We start from the raw sequence: 20,675 nt of genomic DNA on the forward strand, positions 1-20,675 counted from the left end.
GATATGGAGGACCTAGAGGTGAAATGCAGTTTTCCTGTACACAATGGCACAACTGTTGCTCTAATTCTTCTTAAAATTCTCCCAAGTTTCATTAATGGCCTTATAATGAAAAATTCTTTAAGTATTCCAATAGTGCTAGTATTCTGAAAAAGAAATTTCTGATCAAGAATTATTCACAGGTAATCTTGCTTAATATTGCACTGAAACAACAATTTATTTTAAAGCCAAATATTAAGAATTTCGGCCACAGCTCACCTTTGCTTTCATCTTAAGAGTAGCAGAATATTGACTACTTCCGGTATGCCATTCAACAAAGCATGTCTTTCTAATCGAATTTGGATTCTCAATAATTTGTGGAAGTTATTTGAAGAATTGATTCTGGATATGCAGCACAACTCTGATTCTTCATATGAATAGAATTACTATAGGGTTATAAGCAACCAGATTGCTGGGCAGTCACTGAGGCATACTATTAGAATGTTCATCATAAGGCTAGTTGCTTCATGGACTAATGAAAGGACAGCACTGGCTACACACTCAACATGATTCGGCAAATGAAAAACTAAATTATACATATGATGGTGATGTTTGCCTACGATTAAGAAAAATAGTCATGCAAATTTTGTGTGATCCCCGTGATTTTATTAACAAAGCTGGCCTTCACTGTGGTGTGAGTATTAATTTATCTTTCACCTTTACCATTATGCACCAGCCGTGAGGGGCTATGAGACTTACTTTCAAAGTCCAAGAAAAAATGTGCTGCATTGTGGTCTATGTCCCTGGTTAGCACCTTAATGAGATTACCCATGCCAGCAAACCTAAAAATAAAAATGGCAACATTGTTTAGTTCCAGTAAAAAAGTTTTAAGCAGAGGCCTGGGATTCGGCAAAGGCTGGCTTGCTCATAATTACCAACAGGTGCAGGTTTATATGCTTCTGGCATTGAAAATTTGGAACAACAAAAGCACATTTGGCTCTGAGTTTATAGCTCTTGTCCCTCTTTTCCATATATCCAAAAATTTACATAAAGCAAAACTGGAAAGAAAGATTAGATTTTTACATTTAACTTAAAATAGTTACATTTCATTAACATCTATGCTAAGTGTTACTCCTTTAAAATGCTTAAGGCATATATTCTCAATTTAAATTAACATTAAGAATAGATTTCTCACCTAAGGAAATACTGAGACCATTATTTTTAAATATTGGGGATATTTTCCCTCTTGTAGAAGCAAATCCTATTAGGAGTATAAGGAAGACAGTATTCAAAACACACTTAACCATTAAAGACTGAAGGGAGATATCAATTAGTGACTCATTTTTAAAATTTTACCATACATAAACCAGTATTTCTACATTTTCTATATTTCTAAGATCAAACTTTTTATTATTTAACTCATAGGTTGATTATTCAACAATATCAACTGTATACAAAGTATGTAACTTAGAAGTTAACACAGCAAACCAACACAAAGGGAGCCAGTAAATATTACAATTCTTTAACTTTGCAGAGGAAAAATAATGCACTGATGTAAACCTTGCCCAAGAATTTGCCATGACTCAGTGGGGATGAAGGTGTAAGGAGGGGTCAGGATCCTCCAGGAAATCAGATTCACACCTTGAAGATGTAGCAGCTATAGGGAAGGCAGTCTAAGGCACCACCAACAGACCATCCCCTCCCCTCCTCTAAGCTCCATACTTTCTCTCCAAATATGGAAGCTCTGGTAAAGGTAAATGAAGTGAAATACAAAGTAACAATATTTGTATCAGTGAAAGAAAACACCTTATTGCTTGAGCCCTATTACAAAAAAGTCTGAAAAGAGTCAGCACCAGTTCCTGCGCTGTGCTCCCTTCCTCCATTTAATCTCTGGGCACTGGCATACGTTCCTAACTCTAAGCTTCCCAAAGAGGAAATAAGAGTCTGCGTGTGATGGTTATTCACTTTACAGACCAAAGTCCGATGAACTGGAATACACTTCTTAGAAATGTTAAAAGCAGCTTAGTTTATTCACAACAATGGTTAACAATGAAGGGACCCCCTCTTAAAATAATGCCCTGTATGGCAGCAATAGGGACCTGTGTTATTTTTGATACTAAAATTCCTATTACACAGAATTTCACTGAAAGGATTTTGTACAATGTATGACACAGATGGACTGTCTGAGATTAAAACTATTAGAGAAAAATTTCGTCTTAATTATCTACTACACTGTGAAAAGTTTAATAATACCAAACTTTTATATACAAGAAAAAATAAAACATCCAAAGAATGACCTCAAAGTATTACTAAATCTATTCAATAAATTTTTTAGGAACATTTGGGAAAAAACTATTTCACAGCTTCAACTTTCAAAACCTTTCAAATATATATGGAGTATCTGTTTCCAAACATGTATAAATTCTGTCACTAATAAGAACTAAGACCAAATATACAAAGAATTACCTACAGGTATCAAAACTTAAACCATAGATGGAAAATCTGCATGTGAAAGGACGGTAACTGTCTTTAAGAGGAAAAGGCAGCACTCCATTTGTTGTTAAAAGAGCTTAATCTATGGAATCAAATCAAAAGTTTAACTACCTAAAGAGCTGTTTGCCTTGAGGATAGTAGTCAACTTTTCTGGGACTCATTTCCCCCAGTATAATACACATGTCACAGTAACCATCTTAAAAGGTTATCATGAGAGTTCAATGAGATTAAACACCAATTTATTAGCACAGTGTATGGCCCACAGAAAGCATCCAATTAAAACGTTCCCTGTGGTAAAAACCAAAATTCACAAAGTACTTAAAAAAAAAAATGGCTCTGTTTCTTTTAATACAAACTACATTTTTTAAATCGCAAAACCCATGGCCCACTTCTGTCAAGAGTATTGCTAAAATGCTGCCCTATAATTAGTCCTGTGAGACCACCACCAGGTAGAGGAAAGAGGGAGAAGGCAGAGATCTAAGTGTCCTCACCTTAGCACTTGGATGCACAGTGATCCTCAGGGAAAATACTGAAACTAGCCAAGTTTATCTGCTCCATTTTTCTACATCTCCTTCAGTGAACTTCTTCCACTACTTAGTCCTTCTTTGGAGGCACCCCAGCCTAACGTGCCACTAACACCCGTCACCCAGCATCACACTTGGTCTTGACCTATTCACTCTTCCCAAGTACACAAAGATTCAGAATCCTTTTCACGTCTTCATCCCAAAAAGTGACTCTTAGTTAGAAAATGGCCCAGTTTATCTAATACAGTTTTCTCAACCTCAGGACTACTAACATTTGGGGCCGAGTCTGGTGGCTCAGCTGGTAAAGAATCGGCCTGCAATGCAGGAGACCTGGGTTCGATCCCTGTATTGGGAAGATCTCCTGGAGAAGGGAACCCACTCCGGTATCCTGGCCTGAACAATTCCATGTACTGTATGTATGGTCCACAGGGTCGCAGAGACTCAGACACAACTGAGAGACTTTCACGTTCATGCCGCTGTTGAGAGGGGTCGGTCTCACACTGGAAGGTCTTCAGCAGCACCTCGGGCCTCTATACACCAGATGCAATACTAACTAACCCACCACACAAGCTGTGACAGACAGAAATGACCTGGAGAGTGGCAAATGTCTCCTAGGGGCAAACTGCACAGCACACAGACAATCTACATCATGTGTCTCTTTGAACAAAAACCCATGGAATTTTTCAAAGGTCTGAAAATGGTTCATTATAATACTATCAGTTGTCCTCTTTCTTAACGGTCTTCACTGTAGCTCAAACGGTAAAGAATCTGCCTGCAACGTAGGAGACCCAGGTTTGATCCCTGGATCAGGAAGATCCTCTGGAGAAGGGAATGGCAATCCACTTCAGTATTCTTGCCTAGAGTGTCCCATGGACAGTGGAGCCTGGTGGGCTACAATCCATGGAATTGCCAAGAGTCAGACATGACTGAGTGACTTAACACTACACTACATACTATCTTTTAATGAAGTCAAAGTTTTACTCACTCAGTCCCTCTTTGGGACCCCATGGACTGGAGCCCGCCAGGCTCCTCTGTCCATGGGACTCTCCAAGCAAGAATACTGAAGCAGGTAGCTAATCCCTTCTTCAGGGGATCTTCCCAACTCAGAGAACGTGGGTTCTCCTGCACTGCAGGCAGATTCTTTATCCTATGAGCCATCAGAAGCTTATTATTTTTAAATAATAAACAAAAAAATTAAAACCATATTCCTGCTGTCTTACATAGTTTACAGTTAAAAAAAACAACTCTCTCCATCTCCAGTGTAACTGATTTCAATACCTATGAGTATGCTGCTGCTCAGTCGCATCTGACGTGAGGTAACCCCGTGGACAGGCTCCTCTGTCTGTGTGATGCTTCAGACAAGAATCCTGGAGTCGGTGCCATTTCCCTCTCCATCTCCTCAGTGTGACTGATTTCAGTGACTATGACATAACAGTATTTGTCAGTCTGTTGGGTACCAGACTGCCAGGGTTTAACCCCCACCCCACCCCCTGACAACTCTGCCACTTCTAAGCTTTGTGACTTTAGTCAAGCTTCCTCACTTCTCCAAGCCTCAGTTCACTCATCTGTGTGTGCTCAGGCATAACCGACTCTTTGTGACCCCATGAACTGTAGCCCGCCAGACTCCTCTGTCCATGGGACTTTCCAGGCAAGGATACTGGAGTGGGCTGCTATTTCCTTCTCCATCTCATCTGTGAAATATATACAATAACCACCTCCACTGCAGAGGGTTCATAAAATCATTAAACGGGTTAACGCAGTGGAAGCAAAACCTTCAGGACCACACCTGGCAGAGCAGCCACTGCCCTCGCTCCGGCGGCCGTCAGAACGACCTGACTGACCCACAGGGTCTGCTCCCGCCGGCAGAGCCTGTGCACGGGAGACTCTGGAACCCGTGTGCTTCCCGCCCCTGAGGAAGCCACTCTGTCACAAGCCAACATGTTGCTGAGAGTCACGCGACGTGTTCTCAAGTCCTTCATTTCTCATTCTCTTTGTTCCCAAGTTTCAGCTGCTGCCATTTGCCTCAGTTCAGTTGCGAGATTTTCCTCTGGTTTTAAGACATCCTAGTTTCTTTCAATCAATGTCCCTTTCACCTTTTTAGTTGAGCAGGGCCTCTGTCATTTGCATCTAAAAGAGTTCTAATATGATCTCTGAATTTCAGATGAATAAATGAACCTGACACAAAATACATAAAAGATTTTTCACATTATATAAAACTTGGTCCAAAATTCTGATAGACTTGAGAGGTACTATTTCAAAGTTAAATAATAAAAGTTACTATTTACAATGCTAAACTAAGTCTGAAAATCTGAATTCAGGAGGAAAAAGTAAAGAATTTCCTTTTGATTTGCTTTTTATTATGATTCTTGGATTTAAACTAAATATTATAAATATTCACTAAATAAGCTAAGAAGAAATTTAATATGCAGAAGTCACATATAGTTTACTTCAAGTGTTTGTAAGATTTCTGGTGGAATTCTGTGACCAAGAGCTCTTATTTATGTTTGTTTCAAAACTGGCAGCTTATCTGGAAAGGAACGTGTTCTTCCTGGCCGGTGGTCTGTCACATGTGTTTCTGAGCTCACAAAAGGCATTTAATAAATACATTGGAGCATTTTCCCATATAACATTTGAAAAGAAGTGTCCTTACCTAGAGTAACAGAAGCCTCTGGAAACACAACTACATGGCACAGTTAATGTGCTATTTCATCTTTCTTTCCAGAAAATTCCTAAGAGATGCTGCTGCTTCATTTACCCTTTTGAGCTCAGGGTGTATCTTATAATGCTGTCTCCTCTGCCCAGAATGCTACTTTCAAGGGTTTTTCCCAAATCTGGCTTCTGTTCATCCCTCAGCATGTGTGTGTGTGTGTGGTCACTTCAGCTGTGTCTGACTCTCTGCGGCCCTACGGACTGTAGCCCGCCAGCTCCTCTGTCCATGGGATTCTCCAGGCAGGAATACTGGAGTGGGTTGCCATGCCCTCCTCCAGGGGATCTTCTTGACCCAGGGATCTACCTCTGTCTCCTACAGCTACTGTACTGCATGTGGATTCTCTACCACTGAGCTACTGGGGAAGCCCCTCGCCCTTCAGGCCTTCCCTCAAACGCCCCCTCTTCAGAGAGGCCTTTGTCCCTAACCTTACCAACAGCAGCTGTATCTGTTATCTCCCATCACAGTGCCTACTCTCTCCTTCAGCATATCTAGCACATTCTGAGTGACTCTGGTTAGTGTCAGGTTTGTTCGCATCCAGTTTATAAATTTAACAAATGCTTCTTGCTGGGGGAAGAAAGAAGGAAAACTCAAACATACTGACAAGAGTCACTATAAATCACAGTTCCTTAAACTCGACACTATTAACATGTGAACCACATCATTCTTTGAGGGCTGTTCCCTACATTGTAGGATGTTTAGCAGCATCCCAGGCCGCTACCCACTAGACACCTGGTATCATCCCAACATCCAGCTGTGACCAACAACACGGTCTCCAGATATCATCAACTATTCCCCAGGGAGCAAAACTGCCCCCAGTCAAGAGCCACTGCATTAAACGTGTGACCACGGACAGGAAGCGCGCTCTCAGGTTAGCTGAGCAATCCTACTCTCCTCTCCCCACCGCTACCAGCTGACTATTCCAAAAGCTTTTAACAAAGATCGCCTCAAACCTCAACCAATGTATATTCCATCCTCACATGAAGAAATGACCTCCTTATATTTTTACTCCCCAAATAAACAAGAAAAGAAACACCTACTGTCCTTTCTACCACCTTATTTCACTAACAATCACTTGCTTTCCTCTGCACCTGTTCCTGACAGACGCCCTTCCCTCAGGGGCCTGTTCTCCTCGCTTTATGAAAAGCAGCCCTTCACACCCTCTCTACAACCGTGTCATCCTGCCCATCCTCCCTAGAGCAAACCTGTCAAACGAGCTGTCTGTAACTATGTCTTCCTATTTTTCTATCTTTCAGTCTCTCAGCTCATTCCAGTCTGGTTTTTACGCCCACTACTACTATGAGGAAGCTGGTTCTCTGTTAAGCTCACTGAGACCTGCATCTGGTAAAGTCCAAAGGCCAAATCTCACAGCTCAACTCACCGGACCTCTTAATAGCCTCTGACCCAATTTATTATTTGCTCCTTCCTGAAACATTTTCTTCATGTGACATTTAGGGTAATACATTGACCTGAGTTTCCTTCCTGCTTTACGGCTATTCTTCTTCTATATGCTCCTCTTTGGCATACATGCAGCCATTTCTCCCATCTTAATACAAAGCAAAAACTCATCTTGATACTATTTCCCTCCCCAGCTCCCACTCTATTCCCAGCTTCTCTGTGCAGGAACATTCCTTAAGAAGAGCTGCCTACACTCAGTGTCTTTTATTTCTCTGTTAAGTCCACTCCAACCTCATTTGTTGCCCAATCTTATACCACCAAAATTGCTCTGACAAGGTCATCAAGTAACACCCATTGCTAATTCCAACGATCAGCTCTCAAGTTCACACCTTATTTCACCTGTCAGGAGCATCTGACATAACTGACACTCCCTAATACACTTTCACCATTAGCTTAAAGGATGCCCATCTCACCTCCTTCACTGCTCAGCAGCCTGCTTCTTGCCACCATCACCTCCTGCCAGGAGGCCTTTAAAAGTCTCCTAACTGCTTCTACCTTTGCCTCCTACTACAATCTCTGAGGCAAAGCAATCTTTCAAAAATACAAATGGACATCTCTACTTCACCCAAAAGCATGCAATGGCTTACTACTACACCCAGAATAAAATCCAAACTCCTTACCAGGTTGTACAAAACCCGACACGATTTTTCCCTGACTTACTCCAGCCTCACCTCCCATCACTCTCCACAACAGCCTGCTGCAGTTCAGCAAGACTTCTCTCTCCTTGGAGTCTCTGAACTTGCTTTGCCCTGGCCTGGGATGCTCTGCCCACAGACCTTTCTTTAAGTGACAGGCTACTGCACTTCCTGCGGTTGTCGCTTCAATTAGACCACCGCAGAGTGCTTCTTTCACCAATCTGCCCCTCATACCTCTTCTCTCTTTCTCCTCTCTGTCTCCTTCCCAAATTGATGGTTATCCTCATTCCTTTGAATATCTGTTTAGTCTGTCTTCATCTGCAAGGTGAACTCTAAGAAGACAGGAGTTTTGCTTTGTATACTACCCTATCCCCCATATCTAGAATAAAGCCTGGGATGTTGCAGGTAGTGATAAATATTTGATGAATAACTGCATGATTAAAAATACACAAAGAATGTTCCCGGTGGTCCAGTGGATGAGAGCCCACCTGCCAAGGTAGGGGACACGGGTTCAATCCCTGATCTGGGAAGGTCCCACGTGCTGAGGAGCAACTCAGCCTGGGAGCCACAAGGACCGAAGGCCCTGCTACACAACCAGAGAAGCCACCGCAGTTGCAACAGAGTAGCCGCTGCTCTCTGCCAGGAGAGAGCTGTGAGCAGCAACGCCCCAGCGCAGTGGTTCTGGCAGGGGGATGGCGCGGTGCAAGAAATAAAAATGTGTCTGTAAAATTAGAGTATTCCAAAGAGGAGAAAACAAATAACCAAAATAAACACTGACAACTGAAAACTCTTGAGTTGAAAAGAGAAAAGAAAAAAAAAACAGCTGAGAATTTAGGAAAAGCTTACTCCCTTCTCAGTCAAATATTATGAACATCAAGAAAATTACAGTTTGCCAAGATAACTTACAAAGAACCTAATATCCTCCCACAGCCATAAATATGGCTCCAAAATACAAATAAGGATGGAGACTAGCCAATACCAGAATTCTGATCTTTGTAAACCTGAACTTCATTCATAACATTAAACAGTAATAACCTTTAAGGTGTGGGTTAAAATGCTAATTTCCTTTAGGTGATACATCCTCCAAAGAAACTCCTATTTGGGAATTCACATCTTCTGATAAAAAATTAAAATCAGAGTGTTAACTGTGCCCCCTTTATGAGGAGGACAAACTCCAAAATCAAGCCAATATCCATTATCATCTTCAACTCAATAAATGAATAAAGAACACAAAGAAATATGAAGTGTTAAGAGAAAAAGGAGATACTGAAAAAATAGTTCATTCTTTATAACAAAAACAATCGATTTCATAAAACTGCTTTAATATCATCCCATTTCTTTTAATTTATGACTAAAAATGCGTAAATGTGAGAAAAATTTGTCAAAATGATCACTAGATATGACCATTTTTAGTGTTAGACTAATTTTTTCTATTTACCCAAGCTCTGAATTCTAGGCAAAAAGGTCTTCTTTTGCCTAGGATTACATATTATCATACAATGTTCCTGAAATATATTATTACATATAAAATTTTACTTAATATTAAATATGCTATTTCTCGATCTTCAGCTATTCAGACCTCTGAAAATCTTTAAAATCAACAAAATGGTGGGTATGGAACTCAGCTAAGCATAGTCTTTACTTATCAACCAAGACATTTCTGATTCTCATATAACCTGTACGATGACTCTGAAGCAGTATTAACTGGATGGAAAATCAGTAATGAAAAATATGACACCATGTTCACTGACAATGGTACATACATGATGAAGGCCAGGAATGACTAAAGAGTCACTAGCTTACATTTTGTTCACACTCTTCAGTTGTGTATTCAGAAACTATTACGCAATGTAATGTAACAAACTGTAGCTTGTACAAGCAAAAAAATTAAAAATTCCTTTAATAATTCTCCTTCTGAAGACAAACTACCAGAGATAAAAGAGCCCAGAATTGCTTTGTGACTATATTCAACCAAGTAGTTATCACATGTTTAAAAGTCTGCCTTACTGTAAATAGTATCAATATTGTACTCTGAAGATAATTAACACCTTCAGCAAAAAAAAAAAATATTACTAATAACTTCCACCTGCTGGAGCCTGTTGAAGAAATAACCAAACTCACGTGCTCTATCTAACAAACTAATTACAGATGACACACACTGAAAAAAGCCTTCCCATCAATCTATTACACAGAAAATGTTGCAATCTGGTGAATAAAAAAGAGAAAGGCAGGTAGAAACTCATAGGGCTTTGCTATCTTGAAAGCCGTTACATAACTGCAGTGCAATATTTCTAGGTCTAAGGTTTAAGGATAAACATTTCTCAAGAGATTACACAAAGCAGCAAGTACAGAGTAAAATAGTAGAAACTTGAAAATAATTCAAGTGATATCAACAATCTCACTTGGCATGTTTGGTTCTGAAATAACTTCAGGCACCATCTTCTTCAAACAGTGCACAAGTTCTGTTTGTAGACCTGCTTCTAGACTGCAACATCACCAACCATTTGAAAGCTAATGCCAATTCAATATTGCAAATGAACAGCAGAAGTGACTCCAGGAGTAAGCTAGCAGCTGGCAACAGTACAACAATAAAAAATTTTCAATAGGTCAAACTTTTAAATCTATTACAATTAATAACATTATAATAATTTTGATAGATTTTCAGGTTTATTCATCTATCTCAGAAGTTTATTCTACACTGATTTTCAGCTTTGGCCTTAGGTGAATAGTGAAAAGTGAAAGTGTCAGTCGCTCAGTCATGTCCAACTCTTTGCAACACCATGGACTATAGCTCACCAGGCTCCTCTACCCATGGAGTTCTCCAGGCAAGAACACTGGAGTGGGTAACCACTCCCTTCTCTAGGGGATCTTCCCAATAAAGATATTCAGTTTTGCCCATAGCTGAATATTAATTATTCGCCAAATGTATATTCAGCATGGTGGCGGTTTAGTCATTAAGTCGTGTCCAACTCTTGTGATCCTGTGAACGGTAGCCTGCCAGGCTCCTCTGTCCATGGGATTCTCCAGGCAAGAATACTGGAGTGGGTTGCCATTTCCTTCTCCAGCGGATCTTCCCAACCCAGGAATCAAACCCAGGTCTCCTGCATTGCAGGCAGATGATTTACCAACTGAGCTATGAGGAAAGCCAAAGGAAATACTCGATACAGGGCAGGGTTCATATTCACTGAATATCTAATGAATTAACTTAATGACTGTAGACAGGTGAGTCCAATGATATTTCTTTAAAGTATCAGTTACGTGCACAGTAGTTTGAAGGAGAGGTATAATCACAAGTCTTTCTTAGCTTCTGGTATAGCTTCAATTCACACGAGGAACACAGCAGTTAATGGTACTAAACACACTAGCTTTATGTAAGAAGCTGAAAACCCCCAACAGGTGAGCAACAGTCTGCTGCCACTGCTGCTACTGAGTCGCTCCAGTCGTGTCCAACCCTGTGCGACCCCAGAGACAGCAGCCCACCAGGCTCCCCCGTCCCTGGGATTCTCCAGGCAAGAACACTGGACTGGGTTGCCATTTCCTTCTCCAGTGCATGAAAGTGAAAAGTGAAAGTGAAGCTGCCCAGTCATGCCCGACCCCTAGCAACCCCATCGACTGCGGTCCACCAGGTTCCTCCATCCATGGGATTTTCCAGGCAAGAGTAGTGGAGTGAGTTGCCATTGCCTTCTCCAAGCAACAGTATTATGGAGAGAAATAACCAACTCAAGCAAGTCTGCCAATAAAACATCTGCAATAATTAACATGACATTACGCTGTCTGCTCTCCTGATGGTACTGCAAACATACATCACATACTCACCTTCCTGCTCCTACTTCTCCCCTTTCCTCCCCACCTTCTTCCCAACAAGAGAAGCTGCTCAACAGAATCATTCTTACACAATGACAATGACAGTGACAAATACCTGCTCATTACATGGTACAACCAATATTTCCCTTCTGCTCCTGACCTTGCTGTTTTCTGATCTTTTTTGTGGTAAACGTGCTTAAGCAAAACCTGAGCTCCCAGGACTGCAAGTCTCTCCCCATGTCTGGTTCCACTAAACTTAGAAAATAAGGAGACTCCTCCTTCTCTCTGTGATTCTAGATTCATAGAAACTTCCCCCTCCCACCTGAACCCTTACAGCATGAGCTATCCAAGAACAAACATTCGGAGAGGAAGCATGAAACTGCTGTTACCGTTGTCCTTAATTCAACACGGATAACCGAGTGCTGAGGAGTCAGAGGTAGGCCGTGATGGTTACTCGTCTATTTCTCACTCCCCATGCCAATCTTTCTATAATCTGCTTTGTGATGTTGGGAACAAGGAAGCTGTAAAGTTCATGTCCTAGACTAATTGTCAGCTGAATGCTCAGTATATTCTGCCTGGGGGAGCCATGAAAAAAAAAACTGGAAGGTGGGAAGAAAGAAGGTCCTTCTTTCTGTTTTTCAAGTTCTGTTAGCACTTCCTGTGAGCAAAAGGCAGCTGTGGTTCCAAGTTCTCATTTCTATGGCACTCCTGGAAGCAGGGAAAGGCCTGGCCGCCCCCTTCAGAGGTCTAAGCATCCAGTCTTCCTCCTCCAAGCATCTAAATTCTTCCTAATCCACCTCTTGCCTTTTGCTTTAGAAGTGATGGCTACTTCCTGTGGGTACCATTAATATCTAAGTTACCTTGTGTGATATAACACATATGTAACTTGGTCTTTATCACCAGTTCCTTACACAGAGCTCCTAAATCCCTTGAATTTCCAGGGTGGCAGGAGCCTCTTTTGTTTTTGTAGCTGACTCTTGGAAAGCCTCTAGTTAGCTTCAAGATGGGGACTGGTTGCCACGAAGACCAAGGCATGACCCGAGAGCTGCAACTTTCAGCCCTATCTCCTGACCTCTTAACATTCAGGCCGGGGCGGCCCACCTCCAAGTGCCCTTAGCCACTCCGCTCTACTGAAGTCCGGGTTGATGTTGAATCAGAGAGAGCCTTGGATGTTAGGTTAAGGAATTTTATTCTTTGCAATGAATATATTATCTATTCTCTGTAAAGGAACAGTCATGGGTGGCATTAAACATTTTTTAATTGTAAAAAAAGAACTGAGTTTGATCAACGACCAATGACTTATCATCAGTCAGGCTTGCATAATGAAGCTTCCAGGCTGGTAAATGCAGTTACCCACTGGAAGAGAGGCACAGCCCAACTCCACGGGGACAGAAATGTCTGTGCTCAGGATACTTCCAGACCTCTCACCTTATGCACCTCTTCATCTGGTGGTTCATTTGTATCCTTTATAAAATCCTTTATAACAAACTAAAACAAGTAAAGTGTTTCCCTGAGTTCTATGAGTCACTGATCAAAGCAGGTCACTAAATGTGAAGATGGGGTTGTGGGAAGCCTTGATTCATGGGGGCAGTGAGAGGTAGAGGAGGCCAAGGACTTGCGCCTGACATCTGGAGTGGGGACAGTCTCCAGGGACGGAGCCCTTAACCTGTGAGGTGTATACTCACTTCACACAGTTAACGTCAGAATCAAAATAGAGTGCAGGACACCTAGATGGTGCCTGGAGAGTTGGGGAACTGGTTGGTGTGAGGGAGAAACTCCACACATTTGGTGTCAGAGGTGGTGTTGGAAAACAGTCCAGAATTGGTGACAGAAGTGTTGTATGTAAAAACACAGACCCCAGCATCATTCTGCTCGGGCTTCCAACACTTGTGTAAATAAATCCATATATTAAATTTCCTGTTTTAAAATACTCAGCAAGATTTCTACCTTCCTGGTTGAAATCTGACTTATACAGAGGAACTCAAAGAGAATAACTTAATTCTTCACCTTACCAATACTATCTAATCTAGCATCACCAGGTATTAGTGTAGCTCCTAATAAAGTAACACTTTGATTCTCCTTACTCTGAAAAACATAAAGAGCAAGAAGCAGGATCTAGGTGTTTCTGGGTGCCCCGCTAAAGTATCATTATAGTAGCACTAAAATCTCACAAGCACATGTCAAGATCAATATATTTTATTAGCCTAGCGATTACAGGGAGTTGAGTTATTGGCCTTAAACAAAAGGCCAATAACTTTGTTTATGTGACATAAAGAATGGAATGAAAATTGGGGGATTTTGATGTCTAGTTCTGATTCTATCACAAAATATGTGACTTTACACAGGTCAGTTTACTACTCAGACTGAACCTCTCACATTTCTTCTGGCTGTGATTCTACACATGGTACGATACACCTTTCCTGAGGCTGACATCTAGTGGATACACTTAAATTCAGTATTTAAAAATGAATAAGCTTAGCTAAGCTATTTTAAGTAAAAGACTCACTAGAAAGCCTGGTTATGTGCAATAAGTACAATAAATCAGGAGATCAGTATTGCTCCTTAAATGAAAGTGAACCATGATAAAATAATATTACATCAGATTGTCCTGGCATCTTTGAATTTGATTCAGAGATTACGGGTACTCTTCCATACACCCAGCCATTAAAAATTAAGCCACCAGGCAAATTAGCTGCCTGAGTTGCAAATTTAGAAGAAAGCAAAGAAATGCTTCCTGCTCGAGTATCCTGCATTCAGGGACAGACACAGGATACGACAAGGGCGAGTACAAAGTTCTAAGTAAGTGACTTAGGCGTGTGTAAGACGGTGTATGATGGAAACATGAAAAAAAATTCTGAAACTCAAAATTACCTATTTTATAAGGATCTATTATGAAGGTTTTTCTTTAAAAACTATGACCACTGAACAAAAGCAGTATTCTGAATTCACTTTCTTAAAACCTACCACTATTTTGAAATCATGAAAAAATTACATATATCAATACCTGTATGTGATAAAAACACATACATTAAAAGGCAAGGGAATGATAAACACAAAACCTAGGATACTGGTTATCTCTGGGAAGGCACAGGGCCACAGGACTGGAAAACTTCAAAGGTTTAGGGACTACTCTAGTCCCTCAATGGCTGGTAGATTCATGGGATTCTTTTTAAGCTTTTAAATTCCTAAATAAACTCTAGCCTCCATCAGACATTCTACTATATAGTCACTACTCAATAAACATTAGTTGAATTAATGAATGAATTAAAATTCAAGTGAAAAAAGCTTGTTCATCAAAGAAGAGTGTATCTAAACCAAGGGCGTCTGTAAAAGGTGCAGCTTTAGGTCAAACGAAACAAAAACTGCAACTTTACAAAGTAGGCGGTAAGCTTATGGAATGTGCTACTTACAAAGGAATAATTAAACTATAAGTTCCACAAAAGCTGCTGTTGCTGCTAAGTCACTTCAGTCGTGTGTGACTGTGCGGTCCCATAGACCGCAGCCCACCAGGCTCCCCCGTCCCTGGGATTCTCCAGGCAAGAACACTGGAGTGGGTTCCCATTTCCTTCTCCAATGCATGAAAGTGAAAAGTGAAAGTGAAGTCGCTCAGTCGTGTTCGACTCTTAGCGACCCCATGGACTGCAGCCTACCAGGCTCCTCCGTCCATGGGATTTTCCAGACAAGAGTACTGGAGTGGGGTGCCATTGCCTTCTCCGCCACAGAAGGTGAGAAACTTAATTAAGGGCAAGGCTAACAGGCAAAGGTTTACTGCTAACACATTAAAGCCGGTCCAGACAGCAATGTTATCTTCCCACAACACTCTTTATCACCTCTGAACAAATATGCATTGGTATTTCTCATGTTCTTATGCATTACAGCAGTGAGAGCCAAAATTCTTAAAATCTTGATCCTAAAACCTAACATTCATCCTCAGAAAAATTAAATCACCTTTCAACATATCTTGGCGGGGAGGGTAAGGGCTACAGAGACGTTTTCGTTCACTACATATACACATTCTGCCTCATTCTCAAGGAACTTGGGCCTCACTCCCAGGTAAGGAGGTCTCAAGGTGATGAAAAGGAGGAAATAAGAATCCACCATCATTCTTTTCCCTCAGAGATTTCAGAGCAGGAAGAAAAGGGGGAAAGCAGGAGACCTCCAAGCTCAAAGAAATCTGCCAGTATTTGATATACACAAGTAAGAATTTCTAGTTATTACATTATGACTGTAATGGTTAAGAGGCTCTTAAAAACTGTCCTTCAGGGACTTCTCTGGTGGTCCAGTGGTTAAGACTCAACACTTTCACTGCAGGGCGCACAGGTTCGACTCCTGGTTGGGGAACTAAGATCTTGAATGCCACAAAGCACAGCTAGAAAAAAAATTTTTTTAATTAAAAAAAAAATTTGTCCACTTTCCCTCATAATTTGAATTAAAAGGTATTCTCTGAAGCAAGAATTCCATTTTTTTTTTTTTTTTTGATGGACTGTGATTTCTTCTTCTTTTTTTTTGGCTGTACCATGTAGCAAATTCGGATCTTAATTCCCCCACCAGGGATCAAATTTTTTCCCCCTGCACTTGAAGCACTCTTACTAACCACTGGACCGTCAGGGACGTCCCTGTGGTTTCTCCATAACGTTAACAGTCACCATGAGGAGTGAAAGATACCAGACAGAAAGGCTTAATATCCAATCATCAACGAATAAGAAAATCTTAGACCAGGAAGGGACCATCCACACTGGTCTTGGACTGATTTTGAGCTTCCAAAGCAGTGAGAAATAAATTTCTGTTGTTTATGAACCACCTAGTTGGTGGTCCTTTGTTAAAGCAGCCCAAACTAAGACATGCATTAAAATGGAAGACTCAAGCTTGACCATCTAACCTTAGTAAGAATGTATTCTACAACATCTATTTATGCCAAGCTATAATCGAGTCTCTGCTTAAATACTTTATTCTGCATGAGTACATCCAAAGAGGAAGTCATTCTGTTTTCAAATGACACCTTTCTAGACTTGAGTCAATTTTTTAAAACTTTTTAGAAACTTCAGCCAATAATCAAATGACACCCTTAATCTGACATGAAGCCCATCCTCAACCACCACACAAAACCTGCATGAAGCTGAAACTTGCTAATTCCTCCTCCTTGGTCACAGTTCTCACCGGCCTCCTGGAACCAAGCTAACCAAACAATCCCTGTGCTGCTTGACAGCGCGGCTTTTAAGAACATCTTTAAAATATGGTATCAGAGTCAGATTAGAATGATAGAAAGAATCAAAGGACCACAAGCAAAAAAAAAAAAAAAACACCCAAAACAAAAACCCCACAAATGTTCTATTCAAAAAAAGCAACTGGCAGACACTTGGTGACATTTTACAAGTCTTGACCTTTTTTTGTGCTTCGGTAACACAAACATCAGAGCACTTACTATTTGCATCCTCCCTATGACAATTATGACATTTCTTGTGTTAAACTTTAAGTATCTCAAACTGATATGTTATTTTTTTACATGTTTATTTCATATTCCTTGAACTAGAATGTGAGTTCTCTGAAGGCAGGGTCTCTCCAAGGTACAACTCCTCTTCTACTCCCTTTTCTATAGACTATGTTGCTGTTTCTGTGATTACTGATTAGTAAATAGAAGTTTTTTTCAAAGCTATTTCTGTTAGGATATTTCCTAAGGAATGGACGTGTAACTCTACTTAAGATTAGTTATACAGACATAAAAAACTCTACACTTACTCAAACATGATGGAGAAAGAAAGGTCTAATGGATTTTTCACTAATAGGAGTTCTTTGTCTGAGATTCAGAGAGAGAATTCGGTGATCTGTGAACCTGAATGGGAAACTTCTTACTAACCTTTATGTGAAATTTAGCAATTCCTTCAATTAGGATTATAGGCAACGAGTCACAGTAGGATTAGAAATATCTATTGAATGTGTCATTAATAAAAATCACAGATATTTTCATATTACAATTACTACAAATTCATCATTATTTATTTTTTTATCATTATTTAAAATTACAGTACTTAACTAAATTGTCACTAAAGCTTATTCTCTAATGTGAGAAGCATATATAATGATCAAAAATTTGTATTTTTAGTATTTGTTAACTGTATTTCAATAATAATGGGTTTCTTTTTTAATTCTATGCATTTTACTTCACAAAATCATGGATCATTATTAGAATTCATGAAACAACAACAAAATAAAAGGGGGGTAACCCCTGCCCTATAACAGAGAGTGTGGGTGATGTGATTACAATTCCAAAGAATGACCATAACTGTCATAATCATATCCATTATAATAAAATGACAGGTGAGTCTTAAAATATAAATACCTGCTTATGACTAGAAAAAACAGAAAGGGACTTTAAGCTGATCATTTTCACTTAGACAAGACAAAGTATATCTATAGAAAAATTAATTTTCAAATACCTATTAACTTGTTATAATTAAAACAATCACAGGATTGTAAATGGTTAGGTACTCAGGACCCTTTAACAGTGACTATTTACTGTTGCTGTTTCGTTCTTTACTTTTACGATTTTATAAAGGGACCAAAATCCATTATAGGTAGAATTCTTATATTTAAGAAAGTATGTAAAAATGTCTTTCCTTCTAGCTAGCTTCAAAATATACACATACATTTTATTTCTAACTACTAGAACTATGGCTTAGACTTTTCCTGCTCAACTATACTGGTGATAGCTAAAATGACTTAGAAAGGAATTCAAGGAAAAACACATACCTCTCCTACTGAAAGGAAGCTGTAAAAAAAAAAGTTCCAATTAATCTACATTACTTCCCATTCTAAGTCAGAAACTAAACAATATAGGGTATTTCCTAGAGACACTTTTAGCAGTTCAACAATATGCACAGAACATTTTCCTTAAATTATGTTTAGCAGATATCATTTTTCATTTAAACCATAACTTTTCACATGTATTTGAATAATCATTTCCCCCAAAGACATATTTACCTTCAGCCAGTGCTGGTGATTCTGTTCGTGTCCCTCTTATCTGTTTAAAGAAAGGAAAAAGGAAGACAGTCTAAAACATTATTATAATTTAAAACAAAGTTTAATTTTATTAAAACTAACTTTAACCACAAAGTTCATCAATGCTATCATATATCATATGTATAAGCCATATCCTTCCCCTCTTGGGTTAACTCAACAACTATTTATGGAGGACTTACTAAGGCGTTATCTTAAGTCCTGAGAAATATCAGTAAGTGATATACCCTAGTTGTCACCATCAAGATATTCAAAGACAAACAGGTGTACCAAGTACTCAGCTCTCATCATAGTTTATCAAGCAGGAGGTAGCAAGAGAAAAAAAATAAATTCTTTACTCAGATGATTAGAGAAAAAACTAGCAATTCCTCCTTATTCTTTAAAATTATCAAAAGAGGCATGTTTCTATATTCTTATCAAAGTTTAAGTTCAGCTTCAATGTATTAGAAAATCAGTTTTACTACAAGTACTAAGATCCTTATATTCCATGACAATAATGACAGAGGCACATCTGGCTAAACTCAGTGAACCACAAAGTCCTCTCAAGGACTGGTTTTACTATTTCAAAGCCTTATTAAATAATTTTAGGTGAAATAAAGTTTTCAGAATGAATTTAACTTTGCAACTAAGAACAACTATAGCCATATGACTAGCTGAATTCACATAGAATGAGGGGAAACATTTGACTAATGTAACTAATCACTTTTATGAGAAGATTTATTTCCCTATTTATCTGGTACAACCCAAGAGTCCGAGATTAACAAATATAACAAAACTTCCTATGTCTAAAAAATTGGTAGCATCTTGAGGGAATCGGGCACAGTTTTCCCAGTGGTACATGATCTGACACATTTCTTCCCTAGGTAGAAATGTGATGCTATCTCTGACAGAGTTAAAAAAAAAGGAAGAAAGAAAGAAAATTATACATAAATAGGAACCAAAAGATGAACAGTAGATTGGCAACCTTAGGGTCCACTGAATTAAAAGTTCTGATTCTAGGGGAGAAGGGAAGGCACTTCTGTCAGGAGATACAAGAAGAATTCTGAAGCAATAACCAACAGGAGAATAATGGGAGAGGGTCCTGTAAACTGACTCCTAACCATGAGGACTCATGGCAGCTCCTACACAAGAGACAGAGTACAGAGAACCCAGCGGATGGGACTGAGGCTGCCAAGCCCACTGACAACTGTACATGGACAACTATCGCAACACAGCCCAGAAAGCATAAAGTAACCACAGGCGCTGATCCCTCGGGGAGGAAAGTCTGGGTCACTCCACCAGGAAAATGCCTCAGCCTGTTGAAGGGTGCTGGCTGAAGGTGAGGACAATCTAAACTTAGCAGTTGACTGAACTAAAGAACGTCATTCCACTAAGCCTTCTGTCGCAAGTCTAATGTAGAAACTCTGGTCAGCCACCATCTTGAAAGCTTAGGAGTAGCTGGAACTAAATGGCAAGCACTTAATGGTGGGCTGCACAGGACACCCTCCTGCCCCGCCTCTCATTTTGACTCCAGCTGAGGCGCCTCCCCTCAGCGGCTTGCTGCACTGGTGGGGCTCACTTCCTGCTCAGAGGCTCTGCAATAAGAGACGCCTACAGGAACTCTTAGGCCATCCTGAGTCATAATGAACCTGGAAGTATGAAGGTGTTAATACCAAGAGCCTGGGCAATCACTGGCCATTGGTGAGATGAAGTCTGGTAGACAAACACCCTCTTCCTCCCACCAATAGGCGTATTCTCCATATCTTCTCAGGGGGCTTCTTCAAGATCAAGCCCAAATGCTCACAGAAGTGACCAGGTCAATAATACTCCCTTAGATTGACTTTCCTTTTCTGTTTCACTTACCCCAGTTCTCCAACTTGTGTTTCTCATTAACACTTCCCCCAAGAAATCACCTGTCTGAAGAGTCCCTGTCTTGGGCTCTGCTTTAGGAGGTGAAAACATGTCTAGACACTTGTCCTTCAGGACACCACCCCTCCTTTCCTTTCTGTCCCACCTCACTGGATGCTCCCTCTTCATCTCCTGTGCTGAACTTTTTTGAAATCCCTGAATGCTGACATGTCCCAG

General features: G+C 40.1%; 1 protein-coding gene across 7 annotated transcripts in view; it reads right to left on the reverse strand.

Moving 5' to 3' along the window:
- Positions 1 to 20,675, reverse strand: part of CYRIB (CYFIP related Rac1 interactor B) — a 142,199-nt gene that overhangs the window by 29,707 nt on the left and 91,817 nt on the right. For 3 of the 7 annotated variants that reach the window (XM_065902987.1, XM_065902985.1, XM_065902986.1), the window contains one exon: positions 18,576 to 18,615. Coding sequence is in view for 2 of the 7 variants with exons in the window: in XM_065902990.1 (XP_065759062.1) it covers positions 736 to 808 (73 nt within the window). In the remaining 5 variants the exon portion in view is untranslated. Of the gene's footprint in view, positions 1 to 735; positions 819 to 18,344; positions 18,364 to 18,575; positions 18,616 to 20,675 lie in introns of those variants that run through there. The other 4 variants (XM_065902990.1, XM_065902991.1, XM_065902988.1 and 1 more) reach the window with 3 other exon arrangements.

The sequence above is a fragment of the Muntiacus reevesi genome, chromosome 12, assembly GCF_963930625.1.
Source record: "Muntiacus reevesi chromosome 12, mMunRee1.1, whole genome shotgun sequence".
In the NCBI taxonomy this organism is placed as follows: Eukaryota; Metazoa; Chordata; class Mammalia; order Artiodactyla; family Cervidae; genus Muntiacus; species Muntiacus reevesi.